The following is a 24,495-nucleotide window of genomic DNA, read 5'->3' on the forward strand; positions in this document are numbered from 1 at the left end:
AATGCTTCAATAAACACGGGGCTTTATTGCTGTGTAACGTCAGTGTGTAATTCTCAGTTCAGTAGTTCACCTAAATACTGTTGTTATTAACTAGCTACTCATTGTTACCCTGACTGTAATTACACTGTGTTGCTTAGTTTGTGTTACAATGAGGCCTATTGTTTGGCGTACTTGTTATAATAATTCTGTATTCCCTTGGGATTTTAGGTCCACAAGAAAGCGAAGAGTTACTGAAGAATGAAGTACAATCATTTCAGCAATCCTCTTCTTCATCCTCAGTCCTCTTGTCCACGACTGATCATATTTGTAGTTTGATCTGGAACACGAGTGACCTAAAACCTCTGGACAGTTCCTGACTGGACTGCTGTTACCTCTGCATTCTCGCCTTCCCCGTGATTTCATCTCCACAGCATACCCTTGAAATAAAGGGTCAACCTTTTGGGATAAACATTACACACTTTCTGGGATATAGGAAAGTGAGTAATATATCTGGGATATAGGCCTACACTACAGTTGAGATCTTCTCTGTGAGCAGACTAGGCCTATACATTTTTCCTTGTCTCGTGATATTGTGGTGTTATTCCTTTGGTGAGACCACTATGGAGTGGAATATGGAGTACTGTATGGAGCAGGTTATGCAGAAGGACCTGGGTCGGAGACTACAGGTGGGCCAAGACATCATAGACTCCATCCTGGACAAGGACAAGTCCCAGGACCTGGAGCAGGACCAGACCATGCTGGACAGAATGGTGGATGGTGTCGCTACCAACTGGGTCAACTCCAGCAATTTCAAGGTATTGGATACCATAGGATGGCACTGTCACAGGCAGCCAAAAACTCTGCGCAATAATCACAAGGTGAAAGTGACTGGTGTAACAAGTGTAGGAAAGAATCTGTCATTCACTGGGACATAATTCAGTAAGGGTGTGTGAGACTGTCACCTGGGGGGAGAATATAACCTACAGGCCCTGTGGCTTCAAACTTCACACAAAGGGTCGTTGTGCACACTATTAGGTGAATTGCTTTATAGGCCTTCTTCATGTGTACTGCAGTAATGAGCTGACCAGTATTTTTCATTTGTATTTATTTCACCTTTATTTAACCAGGTAGGCCAGTTGAGAACAAGTTCTCAATTACAACTGCGACCTGGCCAAGATAAAGCAAAGCAGTGCGACACAAACAACAAAACAGAGTTACACATGGGATAAACAAGCGTACAGTCAATAACACAATAGAAAAAAATATGTCTATATACAGTGTGTGCAAATGGCGTGAGGAGGTAAGGCAATAAATAGGCCATAGTAGCAAAGTCATTGAAATTTAGCAAATTAACACTGGAGTGATACATTGGCAGCAGAGAACTGGAAGGAAAGGTGGCCAAAGTAGATGTTGGCTTTGGGGATGACCAGTGAGATGACCTGCTGGAGCGCGTGCTACGGGTGGGTGTTGTTATCGTGACCAGTGAGCTGAGATAAGGTGGAGCTTTACCTAGCATAGGCTTAGAGATGACCTGGAGCCAGTGGGTCTGGTGATGAATATGTAGCGAGGGCCAGCCGACGAGAGCATGCAGGTCGCAGTGGTGGGTGGTATAGGGGGCTTTGGTGACAAAACGGATGGCACTGTGATAGACTGCATTCAGTTTGCTGAGTAGAGTGTTGGAGGCTATTTTGTAAATGACCAGTGGGTTAGATCCTGACGACCGTTGATGGCCGCTCACTAGCATGGGGCTTTTAATAGCTGGTTGTCATAAAGAACCGGGCAGAATGAGGTGGATGGACTCTAAACCCTTTGGTGTCTGTGATCCCTGTGTATCCTAGGACTCTGTTAATTTGAAGGTCTCCTTGGCCCCCAGATCCCACCAGAGTAGATCTCACCTTGCCAGTCCTAGAAAATGTGTGATTGTGATACATCAGATGTAGCCTAAGCCTAGCTAGCCTACATGTCCAGCACCCCAAAACATTACATCACCCACCCATTCTTTCACTATTAGGTCTTCACAAGATGATGGCTGAGCAGTAAGGAATTCATTCTTCACCAAGGGGACGGTTATCTGTTTTGGTGGCCTGAATCCTTTGTGTTTGATCTGTATCCACTCGAGATGGTGTTCCCCTAGGGACATTTGTCCTGCGAACACTAGCTAACTACACAATCACTGTACTGCTGAAAGGCCATAGTATAATATGGGACTCTAATGTTATCAGCAGAGCAGACCATTTCAGGCCCCCTACCCAAGCTTTAGGCTATTATCCTAGCTGATACAATTCCCCAGACTGTTTATGACAGCTATTCAAACTCCACAAATGTCCAGCCGGACTGTCAATGGTCTCTAACGGCTTCTTCCATTGAGGTGGCGGAGCGGGACACTATCGACAGTATCACAGCTTGTTTTTGTCCAGCTCTGATGTTGAGTAATCTATTGACTGAGCTCAAGCAAGGGGTTCGCTGCTTTGATTTGTCTGTGCTTTCAGGCTGGAGCTGACCTATGAACTCTGTGTGTGATGAAGGGAGAAGCCATGGCAACAACTCTGCTGCCACACACACACGCGCGTGTGCATTCACACGCATAGAAAACAGCTTACCTCTCTCGCAGCGAATCAAAATGCTGCACCCTGTGCTGCTCTAGAAACGGTGTCCCCTCCAATCAGAGTGATTGCTCCGAGAGAACAGTAGAGTAATGGGGACATGGACTCCCACGGCGATAGTGGTGAGCTTATTTTACAAACTATCATTAGGCTACCCCAGATAGACACCAGGGCAAACTGGGTATTATCTACCTGGGCTGGCCCCCACAAGTAGAGGGGAGAATGCCACATATGAATGGCTAGGAATCAATGAATAGGCTAAACCCCTACGTGAAGAATGATCAGGATTTAGTTGATTTTCTCTTTTCTCTAGCTTCTGTCATTGCCCTACTTGTAAAGACCAGTTAGTTTTTATTATCAGCGCCAGAAGTGCTGTGTTTTTGTTTTAGCATCAGATGGGAATGAAGAAGGAAAGGAAGGCAGGCCTAGTCAAACACTGCAGGACTTTCAGAGGGAGGGGGCACTGCAGCAGGCTCACAGCTCTACACAGCTGTTGACATACAACCTGTTCTGAAATGGTGTGTTTTTGTATTCTGTCACTTCTGAATTGTCTTCTGCAATTAAAGCTATTTACACAGACACATTTTTTGATAAGCAGCAATTATGAATTTGCGTTTACAACCAGCAATAATGTTGTATGTGCGATGTGAACTTATCTACTAGGGAACTTTAGACAGCAGGAAACTGTTGAGAAATTGTTCTCTTTCTACAAATATAAACCCTGGGGTTCTAAAAATTGCACCATAGCCCGAGCAAGAAGCTCAGGTGATGCAACCGTGTTGATTATGGCGTTAGCAGGGATGCTCTCACTACACGTTCATTGAGTGTCCTTTGCCACCCCAATGGAAGATGCCTTCCTTAGTGCCAGCCAAGAACTAATCCAATCTCAAAGTGGTTTCCGACATGGTTAGTATTTTATTTTCTACTATAGTCCTACAGCAGCATCAGTAGGTTGTTACAATATATATATATATATATATATATTATATGTGTTTGAGGGTTTACTTTGCTTTTTATAAAGGGAACAAAACCAAGATTTATCACATTACCTACAATCCTTTGCAATGGAGCTTGTATTTCAAAGGATTATTTTTTTTATGTTATGCATTCTTCTCTCTCAAAATGTCTAACATTTATGCTTTTGTTGAATAGCCTATGTTATTTAGATAAAAATGTAAGTATTACATTTTTTTATATTTTGATCTTCATTCTTAGGTGGCTTTGTTGGGAATGGAAATACTGACAGCTTTGGTAACAAGACTACAGGAACGGTTTAGGACACAGATTGGAACTGGTAAGCTATCCCTGGCAACTGTATGCATTGTATGCATTACAACACATCTTTATGATTCATAGTTTTCTTGAGTCCTCGTCACCTTGAGTTGTTGTCACACAATTCATATCTTTGTCCTTTCCTTCTCCCTCCCTCCCTCCCGTTAGTTTTGCCGAGTTTGATAGATCGATTAGGCGACTCAAAGGACCAAGTCAGAGACCAGGACCAAGCTCTTCTACTAAAGATCATGGACCAAGCTGCTAACCCACAGGTAATGTCAGCACGTACCGTAGACTCACCTACGTGTTAGTATAGAAAATAAGCCGTTTCATTATAATAATAAAATACGGACTACAATAAATGTATTTATTTGCAGTATGTATGGGACCGAATGTTAGGAGGATTCAAACACAAGAACAACAGGACCCGGGAGAGTGTCTGCATTTGCCTTATCGCCACGTTAAATGTGTAAGTTCACAATAGCCAGTAATGGTTTAAACGTACTATTTAATCTGTTTTGTCTTACACATTCTTTGCGTGAGTTAATTATTATTATTATTTTTTTTTTCCTTACAGATATGGAGCTCAAGGCTTGACCCTCAGCAAAATTGTCCCCCACATATGTAATCTTTTAGGAGACCCTACAAGCCAGGTATAGTTACATTATTTTAGGCTATTAAACTATACTGAACAAAAATATAACCGCAACAATTTTAACAATTTTACTGAGTTACAGTTCATATAAGGAAATCAGTCAATTTATATAAGTTCATTAGGCCTTAATCTATGGATTTCACATGACTGAGCAGGGGTTCAGCCAGGAAGGCAATAGGCCCACCCACCTGGGAGCCAGGCCCAGGCAATCAGAATCAGTTTTTCCCCACAAAACAGCTTTATTACAGACAAATACTCCCCAGTTTCATCAGCTGTCTGAGCGGCTGGTCTCAGACGATCCCGCAGGTGAAGAAGCAGGATGTGTAGGTTCTGGGCTGGTTTGGTCACACGTGGTCTGCGGTTGTGAGGCCGGTTGGACGTACTGCCAAGTTCTCTAAAGTTATATTCAAGGTGGCTTATGGTAGAGAAATTCACATTTAATGCTCTGGCAACAGCTTTGGTGGACATTCCTGCAGTCAGCTTGCCAATTGAATGCTCCCTAAAAATTTGAGACATCTGTGGCATTGTGTTGTGTGACAAAAGTGAACATTTTAGACTGGCCTTTTATTAACAGAGCTGTAAACAAATTTGTGCACACAATTTGAGAGAAATATGCTTTTTGTGCATGTGGAAAAAATCGGGGATATTTTATTTCAGCTCATGAAACATGGGACCAACACTTTATATGTTGGGTTTATATATTTGTTCAGTATACATTGTGGTGTTAAACGGGATTTGACTTTGACGCCAGCATTATTGGTGTTTTAGAACTCTGGTGGTTGACCAACAGTGTTACAGATTCCATGTGAACTCGTCAGACTTCAGTACTTTCCTGATATCTCTTGTCTGTTTATTCCTTGCAATTAGCCTGTTTTGTAGACTTTTTCAAAAAGGCTTTGCTCTTTCTCCTGTCATCACGCACTTCAACAGTATTTCCCACTTCCTGTCGGGAACTGGAAGCTGTGTCCATGGACCTCTCTTCCTGTACTGATATAGTGCCAGCCATCTTTTATCATTGTCATATGCACAACTAAATTGACTATTACAGTCAATAAGAGAGGATCTCATTTTATGTTCAATCCAGACCAATGATTATGTTGAGCGGTTAGTGGACATACGGATGAGTGAAGCCGTGTTAATCTGCTCTGTTTTATTTCCTGACACACAGGTGCGAGACGGGGCCATGAACTGTCTTGTTGAAATCTACAGACACGTCGGGGAGAGGGTGCGGATGGACCTGGGGAAAAAGGGACTGCCACAGTCACGGTACCTTCATCCTCTGTTGTGTTTCTGATACCAAGGCTTTCTGTTGGAAGTGCAATCACCATGACCCAGTTCTCTGGTATCTCCAGGGAGCCCGACTGTCTGCTTTTAGGCTTGCGCCTCCTCATAATTGTATGATGATGCCTTTAAAACAATATACTGTCTTTTGTCTTTCCAGGTTGAATGTCATTTTCAGTAAATTTGATGAAGTTCAAAGATCGGGGAACATGATCCTGTCCCCTGTCTCAGGTAAGCACAGTACTTCCTTTGCTCTCACTGTTGTACTTTCCTTCTGTCCAACAACACATGGAGATATTCATCCCTTTCCATTGAGCTTTGTTATATTGAAAAGTTTTGGTGTAGTGCAAGCAGCGCCCTGGGATTATGACTATGCTTAGGGAGTAATGGGGATCTCATATCCAATCTGGGCCCATATCAATAAAGCATCTGAGCATAATTGCTGTTCTAGGATCAGTTTTGGCTTTTAGATCACAATGCATCAAATTTTACACAGCTGCTATCTTCATTTGATCACTGTTCGTGCAGAGAATTTTCCTGCCCAGCATGAAATGCAACTTATAGTGTATTTGAAGTTCAAAAAGGCTTCTAAAGTTTGTAATTTGCCCTAACGGAAAAATGGATCAACACCTACGAACATTTCTATTAATTATAATGCACATAGTAATTCACATTTCCTGTTGCTGCAGGGTTATTTTCCTGCTGTGAAACTGGTCAAATTAAGATGAGATGTATGTACAGGTGGGGACCTGATCCTAGGTCAGCACTCCTACTCTGAGGCGCTTTGTAGATACAGAACCTGGGCTCAGACCACTTAGAGCTGGACAGAAAACCAACAACAGAGAAACCAGTTCTGTGTCCATGCTCTTTCAGAAGAGAACAGTTAGTATGCATTGAGCAGTCTCTCTGCAGCAATGCAGGGCTGCAGGCAGGGGGTCAGATTCTCCTTTCAGCTGCTCTCTATTGGACATGTTCTTGGTATTCTGCACACGGAGTAGGGCCTTACCCTGACGCAGCAGTATTGAAGCAGGACCGACCGATATCGGAGCTGTGTATCTTTTATCTTTGTTGCTGCGGCCGTCTGATTTTCCTCTCCTCGGCCCTGTTTAGTCTGGGACAAAAAGGGTGTAATTGCTGTGGTCGCGAGGCTTCACTTTCATCACATGAGTTCACCCTGTAGAGATTAGACTGGAGCTGCTGTAATCTCTGCTTTCATTTAGAAACGACTTCATATCAAACCTGAGCAAATTGGCCAAAGCAAGGTGTCATGCTAGTTTGTTTATGGTAATGCCTCAATGACGTCATTGCCCGACATCTCATTGAAGTTTTCTATTCACCTAGTGGGCCAAAGAAAGGGGAAAACCCTTTGCTGTTAACACAGCCCCCCCCCCCCCGTGCGGTTCGAAGGTTAACCAGGCATAAAGGCAATGCCTTGGCCTTGCCTCTACCACACCAGATACATCAAAGGGCTCTCTCTCCTGTGCAGCTGACAGCTCATGGATGTCAACTGTCCAAGCAAGTGGAAAGAACTTCTCTCTCTCTGCCCAGGAATCTTATGTCCTATTCATTTGGTACCAACCAGATTGAAACAGGGAGGTATTACATCTGAATTTGTCCAATGAGAAACACTCGTTTTCTTTTTTTTTTTTAACGGCATAGCCCTAATACTGTATTTGTATCTGGGCTGTTGGGCTGGTGACGGGAAAGGGAGAGACAGAGAGGATTAGCCTAGGAAGAGGTAGCAACACCAGGGACTCTGCTGCAGGCTCTTATTTTGGAGAAGAGAGTGGTGTCATTTTGCCATCCGTGCAGTCACAAGACCTAGCTAGAGGGGAGGGGAAGGAGTAGCCCGGAGTACGGTAGGTAGACACAATAGAGAAGAGACAGACCTACGGCAGTGTTTGTCCTTGTTGCTCACTGTTACTTAGCTCTGTTTAGTGTGTGGAATCAACAGCCCTGCTATGACCACAGGAGAAGGTATGGATCTCTTTCCTCTCTACAAAGGTCTTTTATAGCTACTGCATAGGTAGATGAGCTATAGTCGTGTTTGCGTTGGGATTATTAGCCTATGTTATGAATATGGTGTTTACAGGTGGCCTCCGTAGGTAAATGAAAGGAAGCGATGTTGTTGAGAACTGCAGGAGATTTCATGCATGAAGTATCTTTCTTTCATTTCTTATAAAGGAAATAGTTTGGGCTATTTATGTTACTGTGTTTGACATTGTACTAAGATGATGTTAGATACAAGGCAAATTAGGCTTGGTTCATTTTAACTCCTATTTGGATAACTTGGACACATGTTTTGGTCAGAAGAAAGAGAGGAGGACTGAGTGTTACTTCCTGTCTACTTCCTTGTTGCCAGTAGACAGTAGTCAATTAAGGTGCCCACTGTGCTCTGTGAGTAGCTCTCCGCCCAGTGCATTTGTGACGCACAAATTATGAATTGGGGCCACTGAATGACTGGCAGAGGTGCTTTCTGTCGTTTGGGTAGAGTTACAGCTAGGTAGTGCTTTCATAGTATTTAGTCATTTTTGTATGTTATTAGGCTCCCTAATTAGCTACAGGCAAACCTGCAGCTACTCTTCCTGGGGTCCACACAAAACATAAAACATGACATAATACAGAACATTAATAGACAATTACAGCTGAACTACAGAACTACATTAAACAACATATTACATAACATTAATAGACGGGTGCAGAACTAGAAAAATGAAAATACATTACAATACATAGCATAAATAGACATGAAGTACATAAATTTTATAGTAAGATTACACACTTTCATATTGTTATGCCTTAGCAATCCATGCAGCATGTACTCCTAATAACAGCTACACTGCAGTCATCCATTTGTTTCTTACAATTGCAGACCCTGATCCTAATGTCTCAGAACCAGATGTTCTGCAAACACTAGCGAGAATCTCACATTAGGAGCCACCCGTGTCCTTGGTTCTCCCTTTTGAAGTCAATACTATTCATAACAATAATGTGATTCCTAGATTCTCCTGAATGCAAGTGCACCCGAAAACGACAATGGAAATGCGACAATTCCTCCAGCCAAGGGCTTTGACCACAGTTTTTCACCCCAGCAACTGTGTCGTTCAGCTCTTAAATTAGCTACAGGTGGAGTTTCCTCCTCGTTAAAGTCTCAATGGAATCCTTCACCTCAGCCACCGTGTCTGAGTTTTCTCCAGCTAAAGTCTCAATGGAATCCTTCACCTCAGCCACCGTGTCGGAGTTTTCTCCAGCTAAAGTCTCAATGGAATCCTTCACCTCAGCCACCGTGTCGGAGTCTTCTCCAGCTAAAGTCTCAATGGAATCCTTCACCTCAGCCACCGTGTCGGAGTTTTCTCCAGCTAAAGTCTCAATGGAATCCTTCACTTTAGCGACGTACTTTAGCTACCTTTTAGAGATCCATCACTCCAGTCCGTTCTATAAATTGGAACAGAGTCGTCGTCATCATCAGATGGGCTTCATCTACCTCCTTCGCCTTGTCAGATGCATAGAAATGAGCTAAACCCAACATTTGCCGTGTTAGTCTACCCGTAAAGGCTTAGCTAAGGTTTAGTGCGTGGCCTTTGGACTTATTCATCAAATTAACAAAGTCCCCTTGATATGGAGTTTCCTCCTGTTCTCATCAACTTGTTTTGCATGTCCATTTTCATTCCCGCGCCACACTCACACCCAGTAGGATCCACACACGATAAGAATTCGCTCTCATAAAACTCTACTGACTAACGTCTGTCAGCTGACCAGACTATCATGTCATTTGGAGCAGTGCATTCTTACTCTACTGAGGCTTTGCTTGAGACCAAGGGCACACCCTAGCTATAACTTGAACCCAAACACCAAATGTCCTTGCGAGGGAGATGCTTACAGCTATTTAGGTCAGAGGTGCCGTGGTGTGCTGTTTTCTTTGTTTTTTTGAAGCTACTTTTGCTGCTTGTTTGAGTGATTTGAGATGGCAGGGAGTTCCACGCTACAAGTATCATGGCTCTATATGTTAGGGTGCATTGCCTTGAATTAGTTTTGGGCTTTAGGGAATAAGAAGTTGCTTGCCTTGTGGACTATGAATGTCTGCCAGAGCTGTGCGTTAGCTGATTGAATAGACAGTTTGGGAGTAACAAAAACGAGAAGTGACAATTTTCTTCCCTACTATGAGCCAGGAAACGTCAACATGCTGTTGACCGTAGCGCTCTTGGAACATTGCAGGACAAGAAAGCTGTAGCTTTAGTATGTCTTTCTTCGCGGCACCTGACCATATTACCGGGCAGAAGTCAAGATACCATCAAATTGAGCCTGTAGGACTTGTTTGATCAGTTGTGGTAACCTTGTCCTGACAGTTTACAGTCTTAAGGTGACACCAAGAAGTTTAGTTTCCTCAACTTGTTCTATAACCACATCTGTCATAACCAGATCCAGCTTAGGTTTACAGCAGGGGTCTCCAACAGATTGATCGCCAGCTACCAGTCGCTCGCAGGCCACTTATCAGTATCTCGCCAAACAATTCTGAAAGTACATGTAATTTTCACGTGTTCTGCTGCAAACTGTCATAAACAAATCTCATAAGTATCAGACACCGCAAGCTCACAGCTACTGTTTAATCAACTCAACATTGACATTTATCCCACCCCTGGTTAGCCGCTATTGGCATAAAAAGCCAAACCTAACACAATGTCCGCCAATTCATTTCCAGCAATATTGCCCAACTGTCTGGGTGTTGCGCATGTTTGTCTATCACTTTGTGTGTAGCCAGTTGATGTGATGACCATCTTGTGGGTTGACAGAAATACTTTCCCCAAAACCATCTCAATTAAATGTTATATACAAAGTAGGCTTACCTGGCAGAATTATATCCTTTGTATCATATTATTTGTTATTTTCAAACTTTTCCATGAAATGAGAAGCAGGAGTGCAGAATTGTCACTGGACCGGCACATTCGTCACTCAAATGAAAGGGCCAGATGCGCAATTAAAGGGAATTGCACCCCGAAAAATATTTGTTTGTTTTCTTCCAGACCTAAAACAAAAATGCGATTTAACCAATGACATTCCGACTCAGAACATCTAATTCCGTTGTTTCTCTATGAACAATTTGATTTTTGAGAGTGAAAAACAAAAGAAAATCTAAAACCCAGGGAGAATACAAATAAAACAATCTATTTTTATAGAGCCCCCCCTTAAGTGGTTTATTAACCATTATTTTACCAGGTATATTGACAAAACAGTGCGCTACCTTCTCTTGTACAGTATGGAACTGGGGTTCCTATTTGAAAGCTAGAAAAAATGTGTAGCTCGTGACATGTTTCATTTTTTAAAAGTAGCTCTCATATTAGAAAAGGTGTGTAGACCACTGATCTCGAGCTTAAGGAATGATTTGTACTGAAATACTATGCTCTTAGATATATCCAGAACTAGTTTATTTGTTGGCCACCCATTCTGAAACTAACTTCAACTCTTTGTTTGGAGTTGCAGTGTTTTCACTAGCTTGTTTAAGGCTAGTGGTTAATCATTAGTAAAAATAGAAAACAGTAACGGGCCAAGACAGCTCCCTTGCGGAATTACACAGTTTACATGCATTAGATTAGAGAGGCTTCCATTGAGGGAAAAAACGGATTTCTATTAGATTGCCATATACTTGCTCAAAAGCAGAGGGTGTAAAGCCATAACATATACGTTTTTCCGCTAACAGATTATGGTCAATAATATCAAAGGCTGCACTGAAATTGATCACGATGGTTTACCGTTCTTGGGAAGCAGAATGACTTTAGCTTCCTTCCATGTCTGAGGGAAAGAATGTTTCTCCAAGCTCAGATTGAAGATATGAGAAATAGGAGCTGCAACATACTCTGCTACTATCCTCAGTAGCTTTCCATCTAAATTGTCAATACCAGGTGGTTTCTCATTATTAAAGTTACTGGCCAGAAACAATTTGTTCACCTCTATGATAGATTTTTTTTATTTTATGTTAATTTACATAGTTTTTCTTTCATAATTATTATGGAGATCTAACCAGAGTGAAGAGATGGGATGCATGGGATGGGTTATGTGCACATGTAAGCCTATTCAACATTCATTCATTCAGGCCACACCGGATGGATTGTTTTGATGCTGGCTTCGTTTCACTCCTATTTGTCTTGTTGATTGTGAGAAATGACTCCTGAAATGTATGCGTTTCCTTGCAGAAATTGCGTTCATGCTTGGAAACGAATGGGGCTGTTGAATTGTGCTGCTCCTGTGTTGTCCGGTGCTTGAGTAGCTCCCCGGTGAGAAAGTCTCTGTGTGAGAGAATGGCTGGTTTGTGTTCAAGGTATCGGATGGTGAAGAGGAAGAGCTAGATGTGTGTTGATAGCCGGTGTCCTCCGGTACCGTGGAGAATAAGCCTGTTCCTCAGAGGCACTGTAGGTTGAATACCACAGTATCACTTTCAGGTTGACGCTGTCGTTGCTCTCTTCTCAAACAACTGGTGCATTTATCAGGGGGCACTGCCATCTAGGGGATGAATTAGTGAACGTCTGGTTTGCGTGACATTACTGCATTATAAAGTAGGTCTCGTGCTTATGATTCCTTGCTGATTTTGTTGTATTCTTTTAGGATGCACTCATGCATTTTGACCTGGAACCATAGGTAATGTGTCTAAAATTGTCTTTCCAAACACTGTTGTCTATGTTCTTTAACGAGACAGGATGTTTTGTATTCAGACCAGTTGTACTGCCCTTGCTCACACAGAGGCCAGGGTTTTTCTGCATAGAAAAGTATTGGGCGGGGCGCCTAAGTGTTATTTTTCTCGGATGGAACGTTTTCAGTGTAAACTTAAAGGAAGTAAAACTAACAATCACCTAAATAAAAGCTAGAGAGTCAGGGAAAATAAAAAAAAATGGAGTATTTTTGTCTTGGCATGGGGCCCCCATTGATTTTGTTATAACGTTTGAGTCACTCAGATAGCATAAGCCATGACAAAATAATTGCAGGAAATTTGCTTTAAAACAGCTTCTGAAGTTTTTCTACTGTGACTGCACCATTGGCCACTCCCATGGCCACTCCCATGGCCACACCCACCAACTAAGGCCCTTTTTATATGATATTCCCTCATGTCTCTCTCATCACTCACCAGTGATGGCGCTAGGCTCACTGACCTGAGCGATTGAATTCACCGCTCATCACTTTCTGTCTGGCTCCTCCCACTCCCAGGCTGGGTGTCATATCATGGTGATAGAGAGGGTGTGCCCTTGCCTCCTCTCCCTACTGTGGGAGGTGGAGCTGTCCATCTGCTTTCTCTGTCGTCCCTGCTCCACGGGCCGGCTCACTGCGCTCAGTAGGGAGGGGCACCTAGCATCACAGCACATCAAGCGCTTGTGTGTTACTGGGAGAGAGTGTGAACTGTGCATCAGGAGGGCAGCCATAGCCTGAGCCACGGGTGCTCACGCACCAGGGAAGGGAGAGTGTAGCTGGTACTGCTAGCTGCCTGCAGCGAGGGAGCTAGCTGGGAGACCTGTGGAGACCGGAGACTATGAGAGGAGGGGGTCTGGAGTGGACTGTCTGTCGACATGCTGAGGAAGCTCGTCTGCAGGAAGATCTGTGCCTGTAAGCTCTGCTTCTCTTTCTTCTTGACACGTGGTGGGGGGTGGGGGTAGAGGAGAGGAGAGGAGAGGCCCATTGTATTAATATTAATGAGCGCCGTGGAGGAATGTGGGTCAGGTCAAAAGTGTGGGAGGGAGTCACCTGTCACTAAGATGAAGATTGGGGAGACAGACATTTTCAGCTGAGGAGTGACAGACCAGAGAGGACAGCTGGGTACACAGTATGCACTATAAAGACTGAAGGCTCAGACAATCTGAAGGCTATCGGTAACAATGTCTGGATTTTATGAGCTACGCTCATCACAGCTGGTGTTGATGACAGCGGTATGCTCAGCGCTGGGTTTTATATGATTTTATATGAGGCTGGTTTATTCGACACTCACCTTGTTGTGATATTGACAGCGTGCCTCGTTTTAATATTGCAATGGGGGAGAGAAACAATGTGAGGTAGATGGCACATAACTGATAACTGATGTGTTGGTGAGCTGCCCCTGTGTTGTGTGGACCTCTGAATAATGCACAGGGTTGTGTTTCATTGATCGTTGGTCCGGCAGATTACTCTGCTCCCTCCGGGCCGACTGACCGGGATGACGTGTTCAGTACACTACCGTTTGGGGGGGGAAGTCACTTCACTTCCACAGCATGAGGGCGCAACCACCGGTTACCGGAATCAGACCGAGACAATTACCTACAGAATGAACTCTGATGACCCCTCCCCCCAATGTGTGTGTGTGTAAATGCCAAAAGGTTATGCAGGCTTCTGTGTTGTTGTAGGAGAGGAGGGGATTGAGCACATGGTGCTGATATAAAACGTTCTTAGTTTGTTTAGTACAGTCGGCATTCAAATTGTGCCGGACTGTAAATAACTCAAATCTTCTGTTTTGCCTTCCCTCTCAGATAAGAACTATGATGATGATGATTCGGTGGACGGGGGGCGGTCCTCCTCTTCTAAGGGCCCCTCGTCAGGGAAGAAGGCAGTGAGCATGGGGTCGTTCCGTAGGCCCAGCTCTGCTTCCAGCACCAAATCAACAGGTGAGACGCCCCTTCCGGTTCGCACCAGCAGAACCAGCAGTATAAGTGATGTTACGTCGAGCCATGTGTATTTTAACACTGTCAAATGGGATTTGTTCTTTCTCCTACCACAGTATTCCTTTCATTTGCTTCCTCGAGAATCCTTGTCTGCGTGCGTGCGTTTCTGTTTTTTAGACATTATGATGACTAGATTATCGAGATAAGCCTTTATTTGGCAACGGGTAATAACAGGGCTCTGCATTGCAACCATTTTACTCACGTATGCACATGGAATTTTCATTTAAGAGCACCAGTGCGCCTCGAAAAATGAATGATTCTAGCTTTAATATCTCAAATACTTTTCATTGTGCTCCTAAATTTGTTTGTGTGCGCAAACATTTTTCTACTTTTTGTAAAAAAGGTCAGCGTAGAGCCTTGAATAATGACCTCTGTCCAGGATTTGTATGGAAGATAATTCACTGTGGAGCTAGACACTGGATAGTGTCTATAACCCAGTCACTGTGGAGCTTTCTGCTATCTATAACAGAGATAGTGTCTCTATAACCAAGTCACTGTGGAGCTGTGGAGCTGTCTATAACAGAGATAGTGTCTATAACCCAGTCCCTGTGGAGCTGTCTATAACAGAGATAGTGTCTCTATAACCCAGTCACTGGGTTATAGAGACTGTGGAGCTGTCTAGTGTCTATCTGTACCCTTGGAACAGTGCAGATGGTGAGGATGATGTAATGGAATCAGAACACAGAGAGAAACAGAATACAAATTGATAGAAACATGGGATAATGAGCATTGAGCGTGATATACCCGGCATGAACTCCATAAGGCTGCAGCCAATCCAAGTTTAACATTTGTGTGAATAATAGCCTACTAGAATAGCTTCCCGGTAAAGTTAACAATTCGACCCGGTGTTCCTCTGCTTCTATCAGGGAGAGATGGTCCTAGTGCGGCTGCTGCAGGGGCTGTGGATGAGGAGGACTTCATCCGTGCCTTCGAGGAAGTGTCCACTATGGAAGTACGTGTTCACTTTAATCACATTAGCAAAATCATTCTGCGCTATTCTCGCTTGGGCACGTGAAACTGGTCCTATGTTACACGTCGTATATTAAACCCATTAGGAATGTGCTTCCGCTAAGTGATTCTTCTTCTCTCCTCCTCTCAGCTTTTCTCTAACAGGGAAATGGAGGACGCCATGACCAAGATCAGGGAGGTGCTGGCTGACGACAAACGAGACTGGGAGCACAGAGTCACTGCGGTAAGAGACGTCCAACCAATCGGCCCTCACCTCCAGATGACTTCATCACACTGGCTGCCTTCCAGTATCCACGCTAGCGTACCACTTGACACCATGTATTGGCCATGCATTCCAAGTGTGGATTTTTGGATTGTAGCCAGTTACTATTAGGTGGCTGTTTCTATTACGCGGTCACATCTATCATTTGATTGGAAGTGTGACGTCGATTGACGGCCTGCTGGTTTTCGCTGCGTCTCCTTCTTCTCTAGTTGAAGAAGATGCGTTCTCTGCTCCTGGCGGGAGCGGTGGAGTTTGACGGTTTCTCCCAGCAGCTGCGTCTCACGGAGGCAGCCTTCAAGATGTCCTCTAAAGACCTGCGCTCTCAGGTGGTCAGAGAGGCTTGTATCACTCTGGGGTAAGGAGACCTCTCGTCCTGTTCTCTTACTCGCGGTATCAATTCAAAATCAAACAAGCTTTATTTAATGTCACCAAAGGCATACTATAATTACGTTATACAATATCAATGTAATACATTTTTTTTTTTTATTAACTACAAAGAATTTTAGGAATACCCCCCCTACACTCTTTATTGTACAGCCCCATCAGTATGAAATAAGATAGTATTGATATCATAATAACTTGTGTCCGTATGGTCCCTCTATCCTGCAGCCACCTGTCCTACATCCTGGGGAACAGGTTTGACCACTGTGCAGAGTCCATCATGCCCACTCTCCTAACCCTGGTCTCTAACTCGGCCAAGGTCATGGCCACATCCGGCATCGCTGTCATACGACTCATCATCAGGGTGAGTGAACAATAAAGTTATTTACATTTTGAATTGAGTTGAATTGAGCTGGGGGGGTTCAGTTGAGTTGAGTGTCAGTCAGACAAGATGGTCATGGGGCTAGCCTTTTTTTGTTTGGAACGCGAACACATGTCTCCTTCCCGAATGGCTGCAAATGACATTCAACCGCATTCCCATGTGGGCATTTGTTGTTGGTGGTTATTGCGATTTGTTTTCCAAAGATGCCTCGTGTGTTCCTCACACTTCTATCCTAGAACAGCTAGTAACGTAAGGAGTGTAAACTAGACCTGCGACATGACGATGACTATATTTCTGTCCTCTCTCTGTCTTCCAGCATACACACTACCCTCGTCTCATTCCTATCGTGACCAGCAGCTGCCAGTCGAAATCTGTGGCCGTAAGAAGGTAAACAAACAAAGAAATAGCCTCAGAAAGACTTATCCCTGATCGCACGCCAGCTGAGCGTCTGTTTGTTTTCCCTGACAGTCTTCTTGTTCTATTTCCAGGCGCTGTTTTGAGTTCTTGGACCTCCTGCTGCAGGAGTGGCAGACCAACTCTCTAGAGAGGTATGTTTAAATGGCTGCTACTAGACAGGCCTATAGACTCATACTTAGAGTTGTCCCCCCTCCTCAATAACACAATATTGTACTGTCGTGTTGTAGATGTACTGTACTGTAAACATCTTTTCTAGCTACTGTCCAGTGATTTTGTGATGAGCCCGTCTGGGTAATATGAAACAACGTTGTTGTCAGTGAGTGGCTCCTCATCTCAGCAGTTTCCATGGCAATGCCAGGGAGGGATATCTATCCCATAAAAGCACACTGTGCTTCATCATTGATGTGAAACCAAATCTCTAACCGGGAGGCCAGGGGAGCTCTCGGGTCCCCTTCTCATTGATTTACGTTGCGCCTCAAATGACACCCTATTCCCTGTATAGTGCACTACTTTTGACCAGAGCCCTGTTGGCCCTGGTCGAAAGCAGTGCACTATATAGGGAATAGGGTGCCATAGGGCTCTGGACAAAAGTAGTGCACTATATAGGGAATAGTGTTGGTATTTGGAACGAAACTGTAGCTTTTTATGTTGCGGTGGTTTTGGTAGAGAGGGGGGTATTGTCATGCTGCATGCAGGGAGAATGAAGTTGGTGTTCCTACTCTTCTTGATCCCTCACAGGAATGTAGCTGTTCTGACAGAGACCATCAAGAAAGGAGTCCATGATGCAGACTCCGAGGCCAGATCAGTGGCCAGGAAGTAAGTCGCTCTCACACTATGTCGGACATGCATGAACCATGTTTCTATTTGAAAATATGAGTTCACCAACATTGCACGTTGTCACGGCAACAACTTTTCCTCCACGTTTGATATTTTATCCGCCAACCTGAAACGTTGCCCCGCTGACGACAGGCTGTCTCACTGTTTCTGGGCCTCTGTCCTCTCTCTTGACTTGTGCAGGTGCTACTGGACGTTCCACGGCCACTTCAGCCGGGAGGCGGAGCAGCTGTTCCAGGCTCTAGAGTCGTCCTATCAGAAGGCTCTCCAGTCCCACATGAAGAGTTCTGACAGCATCCTGTCCCTCCCTGCCTCAGACCGCTCCTCCTCCTCCTCACAGGAGAGCCTCAAGTGAGACGCTCCACCCTTTCTATTCTTCTCCTTCTCCCCCTCTGTCTTCCTGTCTCCCTCTTTCTCGCCACGTCTCTCTTACTTGGCCCCCTTTCTGTCTTTCTCTCTCATTTTCTGTCTCTTTGTCTCCTTATGTCTGTTTCTTTCAGTTTTTTCGCTCTCTAGTAGAGAGTTTATCTTTCTGTCTCAGTTTCTCTCTCCCTCTTGGTCTGTCTGTGATATGAGAAGTAGTAGTATTGAAGGAGAATTGATCTTAGTCAGTCAGATGAATCACTGTCTATCTCTCTCTCTGTCTCCACAGCCGCCCTCAGTCTGCCAAGAGCTCCATGGGAAACACCGTGACCAGGAGTAAGGACACTGGCATTACATGACTGGCGTTACTACAACAGACATTACTACCACAGACATTATTACCGCAGACACTACTTCCACAGACACTACTTCCGCAGACATTACTACCACAGACATTATTACCGTAGACACTACTACCGCAGACACTACTACCACAGACACTACTACCACAGACACTACTTCCACAGACACTACTTCCGCAGACATTACTACCGCAGACATTACTATCGTAGACACTACTACCGCAGACACTACTACCACAGACACTGCTACCACAGACACTGCTACCACAGACACTACTACCACAGACACTACTACCACAGACACGGCTACCACAGACACGGCTACCACAGACACGACTACCATAGACACGACTACCACAGACACGACTACCACAGACACTACTACCGCATACTGGAGAAAATGTATCCGATCTCTTCTATCGTTTAAATGATCCACGGCTCTGGATATAATCAGACTCCAGAAGATATATTTTTCATATAGACATATTTTCAAGCACAGCAACAATGTCCGTGACATCTACTGGCTGAATTTTTTGTAAATTTTAAATTTGATTTTTATTTCACCTTTATTTAACCAGGTAGGCTAGTTGAGAACAAGTTCTCATTTACAACTGCGACCTGGCAAGATAAAGCATAGCAGTGTGAACAGACAACACATGGAGTAAACAATAAACAAGTCAATAATACAGTGGAAAGAAAAAAATAGTATATACATTGTGTGCAAAAGGCATGAGGAGGTAGGCGGATAATTACAGTGATAAATGATCAGATGTGTAGGTAGAGATACTGGTGTGCAAAAGAGCAGAAAAGTAAATAAATATAAACAGTATGGGGATGAGGTAGGTAAATTGGGTGGGCTATTTACCGATGGACTATGTACAGCTGCAGCGATCGGTTAGCTGCTCAGAAAGCAGATGTTTGAAGTTGGTGAGGGAGATGAAAGTCTTCAACTTCAACGATTTTTGCAATTCGTTCCAGTCACAGGCAGCAGAGAACTGGAAGGACAGGCGGCCAAATGAGGTGTTGGCTTTAGGGATGATCAGTGAGATACACCTGCTGGAGCGCGTGCTACTGGTGGGTGTTGCCATCGTGACCAGTGAACTGAGATAAGGCAGAGCTTTACCTAGCATGGACTTGTAGATGACCTGGAGCCAGTGGGTCTGGCGACGAATATGTAGCGAGGGCCAGCCGACTACAGTATACAGGTCGCAGTGGTGGGTGGTATAAGGTGCTTTAGTAACAAAACGGATGGCACTGTGATAAACTACATCCAGTTTGCTGAGTAGAGTATTGGAAGCTATTTTGTAGATGACATCGCCTTAGTCGAGGATCGGTAGGATAGTCAGTTTTACTAGGGTAAGTTTGGCAGCGTGAGTGAAGGAGGCTTTGTTGCAGAATAGAAAGCTTGACTCTAGATTTGATTTTAGATTGAAGATGTTTGATATGAGTCTGGAAGGAGAGTTTACAGTCTAGCCAGACACCTAGGTACTTATAGATGTCCACATATTCTAGGTCGGAACCATCCAGGGTGGTGATGCTAGGCGGGCGTGCGGGTGCAGGCAGTGAGCGGTTGAAAAGCATGCATTTGGTTTTTACTAGCGTTTAAGAGCAGTTGGAGGCCACGGAAGGAGTGTTGTATGGCATTGAAGCTCGTTTGGAGGTTAGATAGCACAGTGTCCAAGGAAGGGCCAGAAGTATACAGAATGGTGTCGTCTGCGTAGAGGTGGATCAGGGAATTGCCCGCAGCAAGAGCAACATCATTGATAGATACAGAGAAAAGAGTCGGCCCGAGAATTGAACCCTGTGGCACTTCCATAGAGACTGCCAGAGGACCGGACAACATGCCCTCCGATTTGACACACTGAACTCTATCTGCAAAGTCGGCTACTGAGTCTGCCGATAAGAATATGGTGATTGACAGAGTCGAAAGCCTTGGCCAGGTCGATGAAGACGGCTGCACAGTACTGTCTTTTATCGATGGCGGTTATGATATCGTTTAGTACCTTGAGCGTGGCTGAGGTGCACCTGTGACCGGCTCGGAAACCAGATTGCACAGCGGAGAAGGTACGGTGGGATTTGAGATGGTCAGTGATCTGTTTGTTGACTAGACTAGGATATAGGTCTGTAACAGTTTGGGTCATGGGTGTCTCCCCCTTTGAAGTGGGAGACACCCTGAATCCTTGGGGATCTCAGACGATATGAAAGAGAACAGGCTGGTAATAGGGGTTGAACAGGCTGGTAATAGGGGTTGTGACAATGGCGGCGGATAGTTTCAGAAATAGAGGGTCCAGATTGTCAAGCCCAGCTGATTTGTACGGGTCCAGGTTTTGAAGCTCTTTCAGAACATCTGCTATCTGGATTTGGGTAAAGGAGAAGCTGGGGAGGCTTGGGCGAGTAGCTGCGGGGGGGGCGGAGTTGTTGGCCGAGGTTGGAGTAGCCAGGAGGAAGACATGGCCAGCCGTTGAGAAATGCTTGTTGAAGTTTTCGATAATCATGGATTTATCGGTGGTGACCGTGTTACCTAGCCTCAGTGCAGTGGGCAGCTGGGAGGAGGTGCTCTTGTTCTCCATGGACTTTACAGTGTCCCAGAACTTTTTGGAGTTAGAAATACAGGATGCAAATTTCTGCTTGAAGAAGCTGGCCTTTGCTTTCCTGACTGACTGCGTGTATTGGTTCCTGACTTCCCTGAACAGTTGCATATCGCGGGGACTATTCGATGCTATTGCAGTCCCCCACAGGATGTTTTTGTGCTGGTCGAGGGCAGTCAGGTCTGGAGTGAACCAAGGGCTAAATCTGTTCTTCGTTCTGCATTTTTTGAACGGAGCATGCTTATCTAAGATGGTGAGGAAGTTACTTTTAAAGAATGACCAGGCATCCTCAACTGACGGGATGAGGTCAATATCCTTCCAGGATACCCGGGCCAGGTCGATTAGAAAGGCCTGCTCGCAGAAGTGTTTTAGGGAGCGTTTGACAGTGATGAGGGGTGGTCTTTTGACTGCGGACCCGTAGCGGATACAGGCAATGAGGCAGTGATCACTGAGATCCTGGTTGAAGACAGCGGAGGTGTATTTGGAGGGCCAGTTGGTCAGGATAACGTCTATGAGGGTGCCCTTGTTTACAGATTTAGGGTTGTACCTGGTGGGTTCCTTGATGATTTGTGTGAGATTGAGGGCATCTAGCTTAGATGGTAGGACTGCCGGGGTGTTAAGCATATCCCAGTTTAGGTCACCTAACAGAACAAACTCTGAAGCTAGATGGGGGGCGATCAATTCACAAATGGTGTCCAGGGCACAGCTGGGAGCTGAGGGGGGTCGGTAGCAGGCGGCAACAGTGAGAGACTTATTTCTGGAAAGAGTCATTTTTTAAATTAGTAGTTTGAACTGTTTGGAATCTCAGAATTTTTGGTGGCCTTCCTAAGCCAGGATTCAGACACGGCAAGGACATCAGGGTTGGCAGAGTGTGCTAAAGCAATGAGTAAAACAAACTTAGGGAAGAGGCTTCTGATGTTGACATGCATGAAACCAATACTTTTTCGATCACAGAAGTCAACAAATGAGGGTGCCAGGGGACATGCAGGGTCTGGGTTTACCTCCACATCACCCGCGGAACAAAGGAGGAGTAGTATGAGGGCTAAAGGCTATCAAAACTGGTCGCCTAGAGCGTTGGGGACAAAGAATAAAAGGAGCAGATTTCTGGGCATGGTAGAATATATTCAGGGCATAATGCGCAGACAGGGGTATGGTGGGGTGCGGGTACAGCGGAGGTAAGCCCAGGCACTGGGTGATGAGAAGAGAGGTTGTATCTCTGGACATGCTGGTTGTAATGGGTGAGGTCACCGCATGTGTGGGAGGTGGGACAACGGAGGTATCAGAGGTATGAAGAGTGGGACTAGGGGCTCCATTGTAAACTAAAACAATGATAACTAACCTGAACAACAGTGTACAAGGCATATTGACATTTGAGAGAGACACACAGCGAGGCATACAGTAATCGCAGGTGTTGATTGGGAGAGCTAGCTAAAACAACAGGTCAGACAACAACAGCTATATCCAGTATCCCTGCACATTGTAAATCTAGTATTGGAACTGACCCTGTATGTAGCGTCTTACTTTCTGGCGTTCTTCTTGTTTTGGTTCTACCGCCGTGTTATTTGTGGTACTACATTGATGTTGATCACTGCATTGTTGGGTTTAGAGTTTGCAAGAAAGGCATTTCACTGTAGTTGTGCACGTGACGTTACGACTTACAACGTGAGTTTGGTTAATGACTTAACTTTCCCTCTTTTCTCACCCTCTCTTCCTCTCTCTTTATGAAATACGTTTGGGTGGAGAGCTTGGCTGATAACTGTTGTTCCTCTCTTCTCCCTCTCTGTTTCCTCTCCTCCCTCCCTCTCTTCCCTTCACTCCTCTCCCCGAAGCGAAAGCGGCTCCCTCCAGAGGTCCCTCCACCCCGGGCTCTCTCCAGCGTTCCCGTAGCGACGTGGACGTAAACGCTGCTGCCACCGCTAGTGCCAAAACCAGGATGACTCCCGTGCCCGCCTCGCCCGCCCCATTCAGCGCTGCCTCGGCTCTGCCACCCGGCTCCTATGCCTCTCTAGGTGAGCCAAAAACATGTGTTCTGTCTCTGTGTGTGTTATAATTAAACAGTAAGGTCCGAGGGGTGTGTGGTATATAGCCAATATACCACGGCTAAGGGCTGTTCTTATGTGTCCCTGGATACAGCCTTTAGCCGTGGTATATTGGTCATATATCACAAACCCCTGAGGTGCCGTATTGCTATTATAAACTTACCAACGTAATTAGAACAGTAGAAAATAAATGTTTTGTCATTCATGTGGTATAGGGTCTGATGTATCACGGCTGTCAGCCAATCAGCATTCAGTGCTTGAACCACCCTGTTTATAATACTATTTCTATGAGCCTCATACCCCGTTTATAATACTATTTCTATGAGCCTCATACCCCGTTTACAATACTATTTCTATGAGCCTCATACCCCGTTTATAATACTCTTTCTATGAGCCTCATACCCCGTTTTATAATACTCTTTCTATGAGCCTCATACCCCGTTTATATTACTCTTTCTATGAGCCTCATACCCCGTTTATAATACTCTTTCTATGAGCCTCATACCCCGTTTATAATATTATTTCTATGAGCCTCATACCCCGTTTATAATACTCTTTCTATGAGCCTCATACCCCGTTTATAATACTCTTTCTATGAGCCTCATACCCCGTTTATATTACTCTTTCTATGAGCCTCATACCCCGTTTATAAAACTCTTTCTATGAGCCTCATACCCCGTTTATAATACTCTTTCTATGAGCCTCATACCCCGTTTATAATACTCTTTCTATGAGCCTCATACCCCGTTTATAATACTCTTTCTATGAGCCTCATACCCTCGCAGACGCTTTTACTGACTACGAGGGATATAGGACCATAGCATGGAGATTTAACCCTCATTTCTATTTAACTTTTTTATTTTTTATTATTAATTAAATATGATGATTAAAATACATCTTAAGGCCTTTCCGAATTCTTGTAACCCCCCTCAGTCTTCCATATGGGGATTATCCTGCTAACTTCTGCTAACCTTTCTCTCCTGGACTCTCCTCCTCTTGTTTTTGCCCTTAGACAACACACCTGGTAACTTTAGACCAGTGGGTAAGATGAGATGGCTAACTGTGTGTTTGTGTGGGAGCTGGAGGACTTCATCCAGATTTCTCTGTCCCCTTTTGGTCTGTGTAATGTACTGCACCATGTTTACAGTGGTCGTCTTTGTGGTGTGCTACGTCGTTGAATACGGTGCTCATCTGTGGAACTCTGCATGGACTGTCTGCATGGTAGAACTACGTTGAACTGGGTCATCAGGACTGGGGTTGGTAGCCTGAGAGAGGAGACCGAGACATTGATTGTGTCCACAAATAGACCTGTCCAACTCACGTGACTGTAAAGACAGGCAGCCTCAGTGTCTGTCTGGTTATTGACCTTTATCGTTGCCTGTTTAACTGTAATTTCATGAAGTCATGTTGTGCTGTACTCTCCTTTTCTCCTGAAT

At 44.6% G+C, this 24,495-nt stretch overlaps 1 protein-coding gene and 1 non-coding gene across 43 annotated transcripts in view; one reads left to right on the top strand and one right to left on the bottom strand.

The window, feature by feature from the left end:
- LOC110527497 (CLIP-associating protein 1-B) overlaps window positions 1–24,495 on the top strand; it is a 41,085-nt gene that overhangs the window by 865 nt on the left and 15,725 nt on the right. For 12 of the 42 annotated variants that reach the window (XM_036982969.2, XM_090240417.1, XM_090240415.1 and 9 more), the window contains exons 2-20: window positions 208–794; window positions 3,798–3,876; window positions 4,023–4,126; window positions 4,232–4,323; window positions 4,432–4,507; window positions 5,678–5,775; window positions 5,951–6,021; window positions 14,271–14,405; window positions 15,329–15,414; window positions 15,562–15,654; window positions 15,903–16,048; window positions 16,303–16,438; window positions 16,773–16,843; window positions 16,945–17,004; window positions 17,612–17,689; window positions 17,891–18,058; window positions 18,360–18,406; window positions 22,850–23,029; window positions 24,072–24,101. In XM_036982969.2, coding sequence (XP_036838864.2) covers window positions 600–794; window positions 3,798–3,876; window positions 4,023–4,126; window positions 4,232–4,323; window positions 4,432–4,507; window positions 5,678–5,775; window positions 5,951–6,021; window positions 14,271–14,405; window positions 15,329–15,414; window positions 15,562–15,654; window positions 15,903–16,048; window positions 16,303–16,438; window positions 16,773–16,843; window positions 16,945–17,004; window positions 17,612–17,689; window positions 17,891–18,058; window positions 18,360–18,406; window positions 22,850–23,029; window positions 24,072–24,101 — 1,945 coding nt within the window. In that variant the 5' untranslated portion in view covers window positions 208–599. Of the gene's footprint in view, window positions 1–207; window positions 795–3,797; window positions 3,877–4,022; window positions 4,127–4,231; window positions 4,324–4,431; window positions 4,508–5,677; window positions 5,776–5,950; window positions 6,022–7,478; window positions 7,768–12,273; window positions 13,378–14,270; window positions 14,406–15,328; window positions 15,415–15,561; window positions 15,655–15,902; window positions 16,049–16,302; window positions 16,439–16,772; window positions 16,844–16,944; window positions 17,005–17,611; window positions 17,690–17,890; window positions 18,059–18,359; window positions 18,407–22,849; window positions 23,030–24,071; window positions 24,102–24,206; window positions 24,316–24,495 lie in introns of those variants that run through there. The other 30 variants (XM_090240412.1, XM_090240420.1, XM_090240418.1 and 27 more) reach the window with 13 other exon arrangements.
- On the bottom strand, window positions 3,308–3,433 carry LOC118965423 (U4atac minor spliceosomal RNA). The gene has a single exon (XR_005052749.1). It is a non-coding gene; the product is annotated as a U4atac minor spliceosomal RNA (small nuclear RNA).

Source organism: Oncorhynchus mykiss, chromosome 7 (genome assembly GCF_057628025.1).
Source record: "Oncorhynchus mykiss isolate SJ-2025 chromosome 7, ASM5762802v1, whole genome shotgun sequence".
NCBI lineage: Eukaryota > Metazoa > Chordata > Actinopteri > Salmoniformes > Salmonidae > Oncorhynchus > Oncorhynchus mykiss.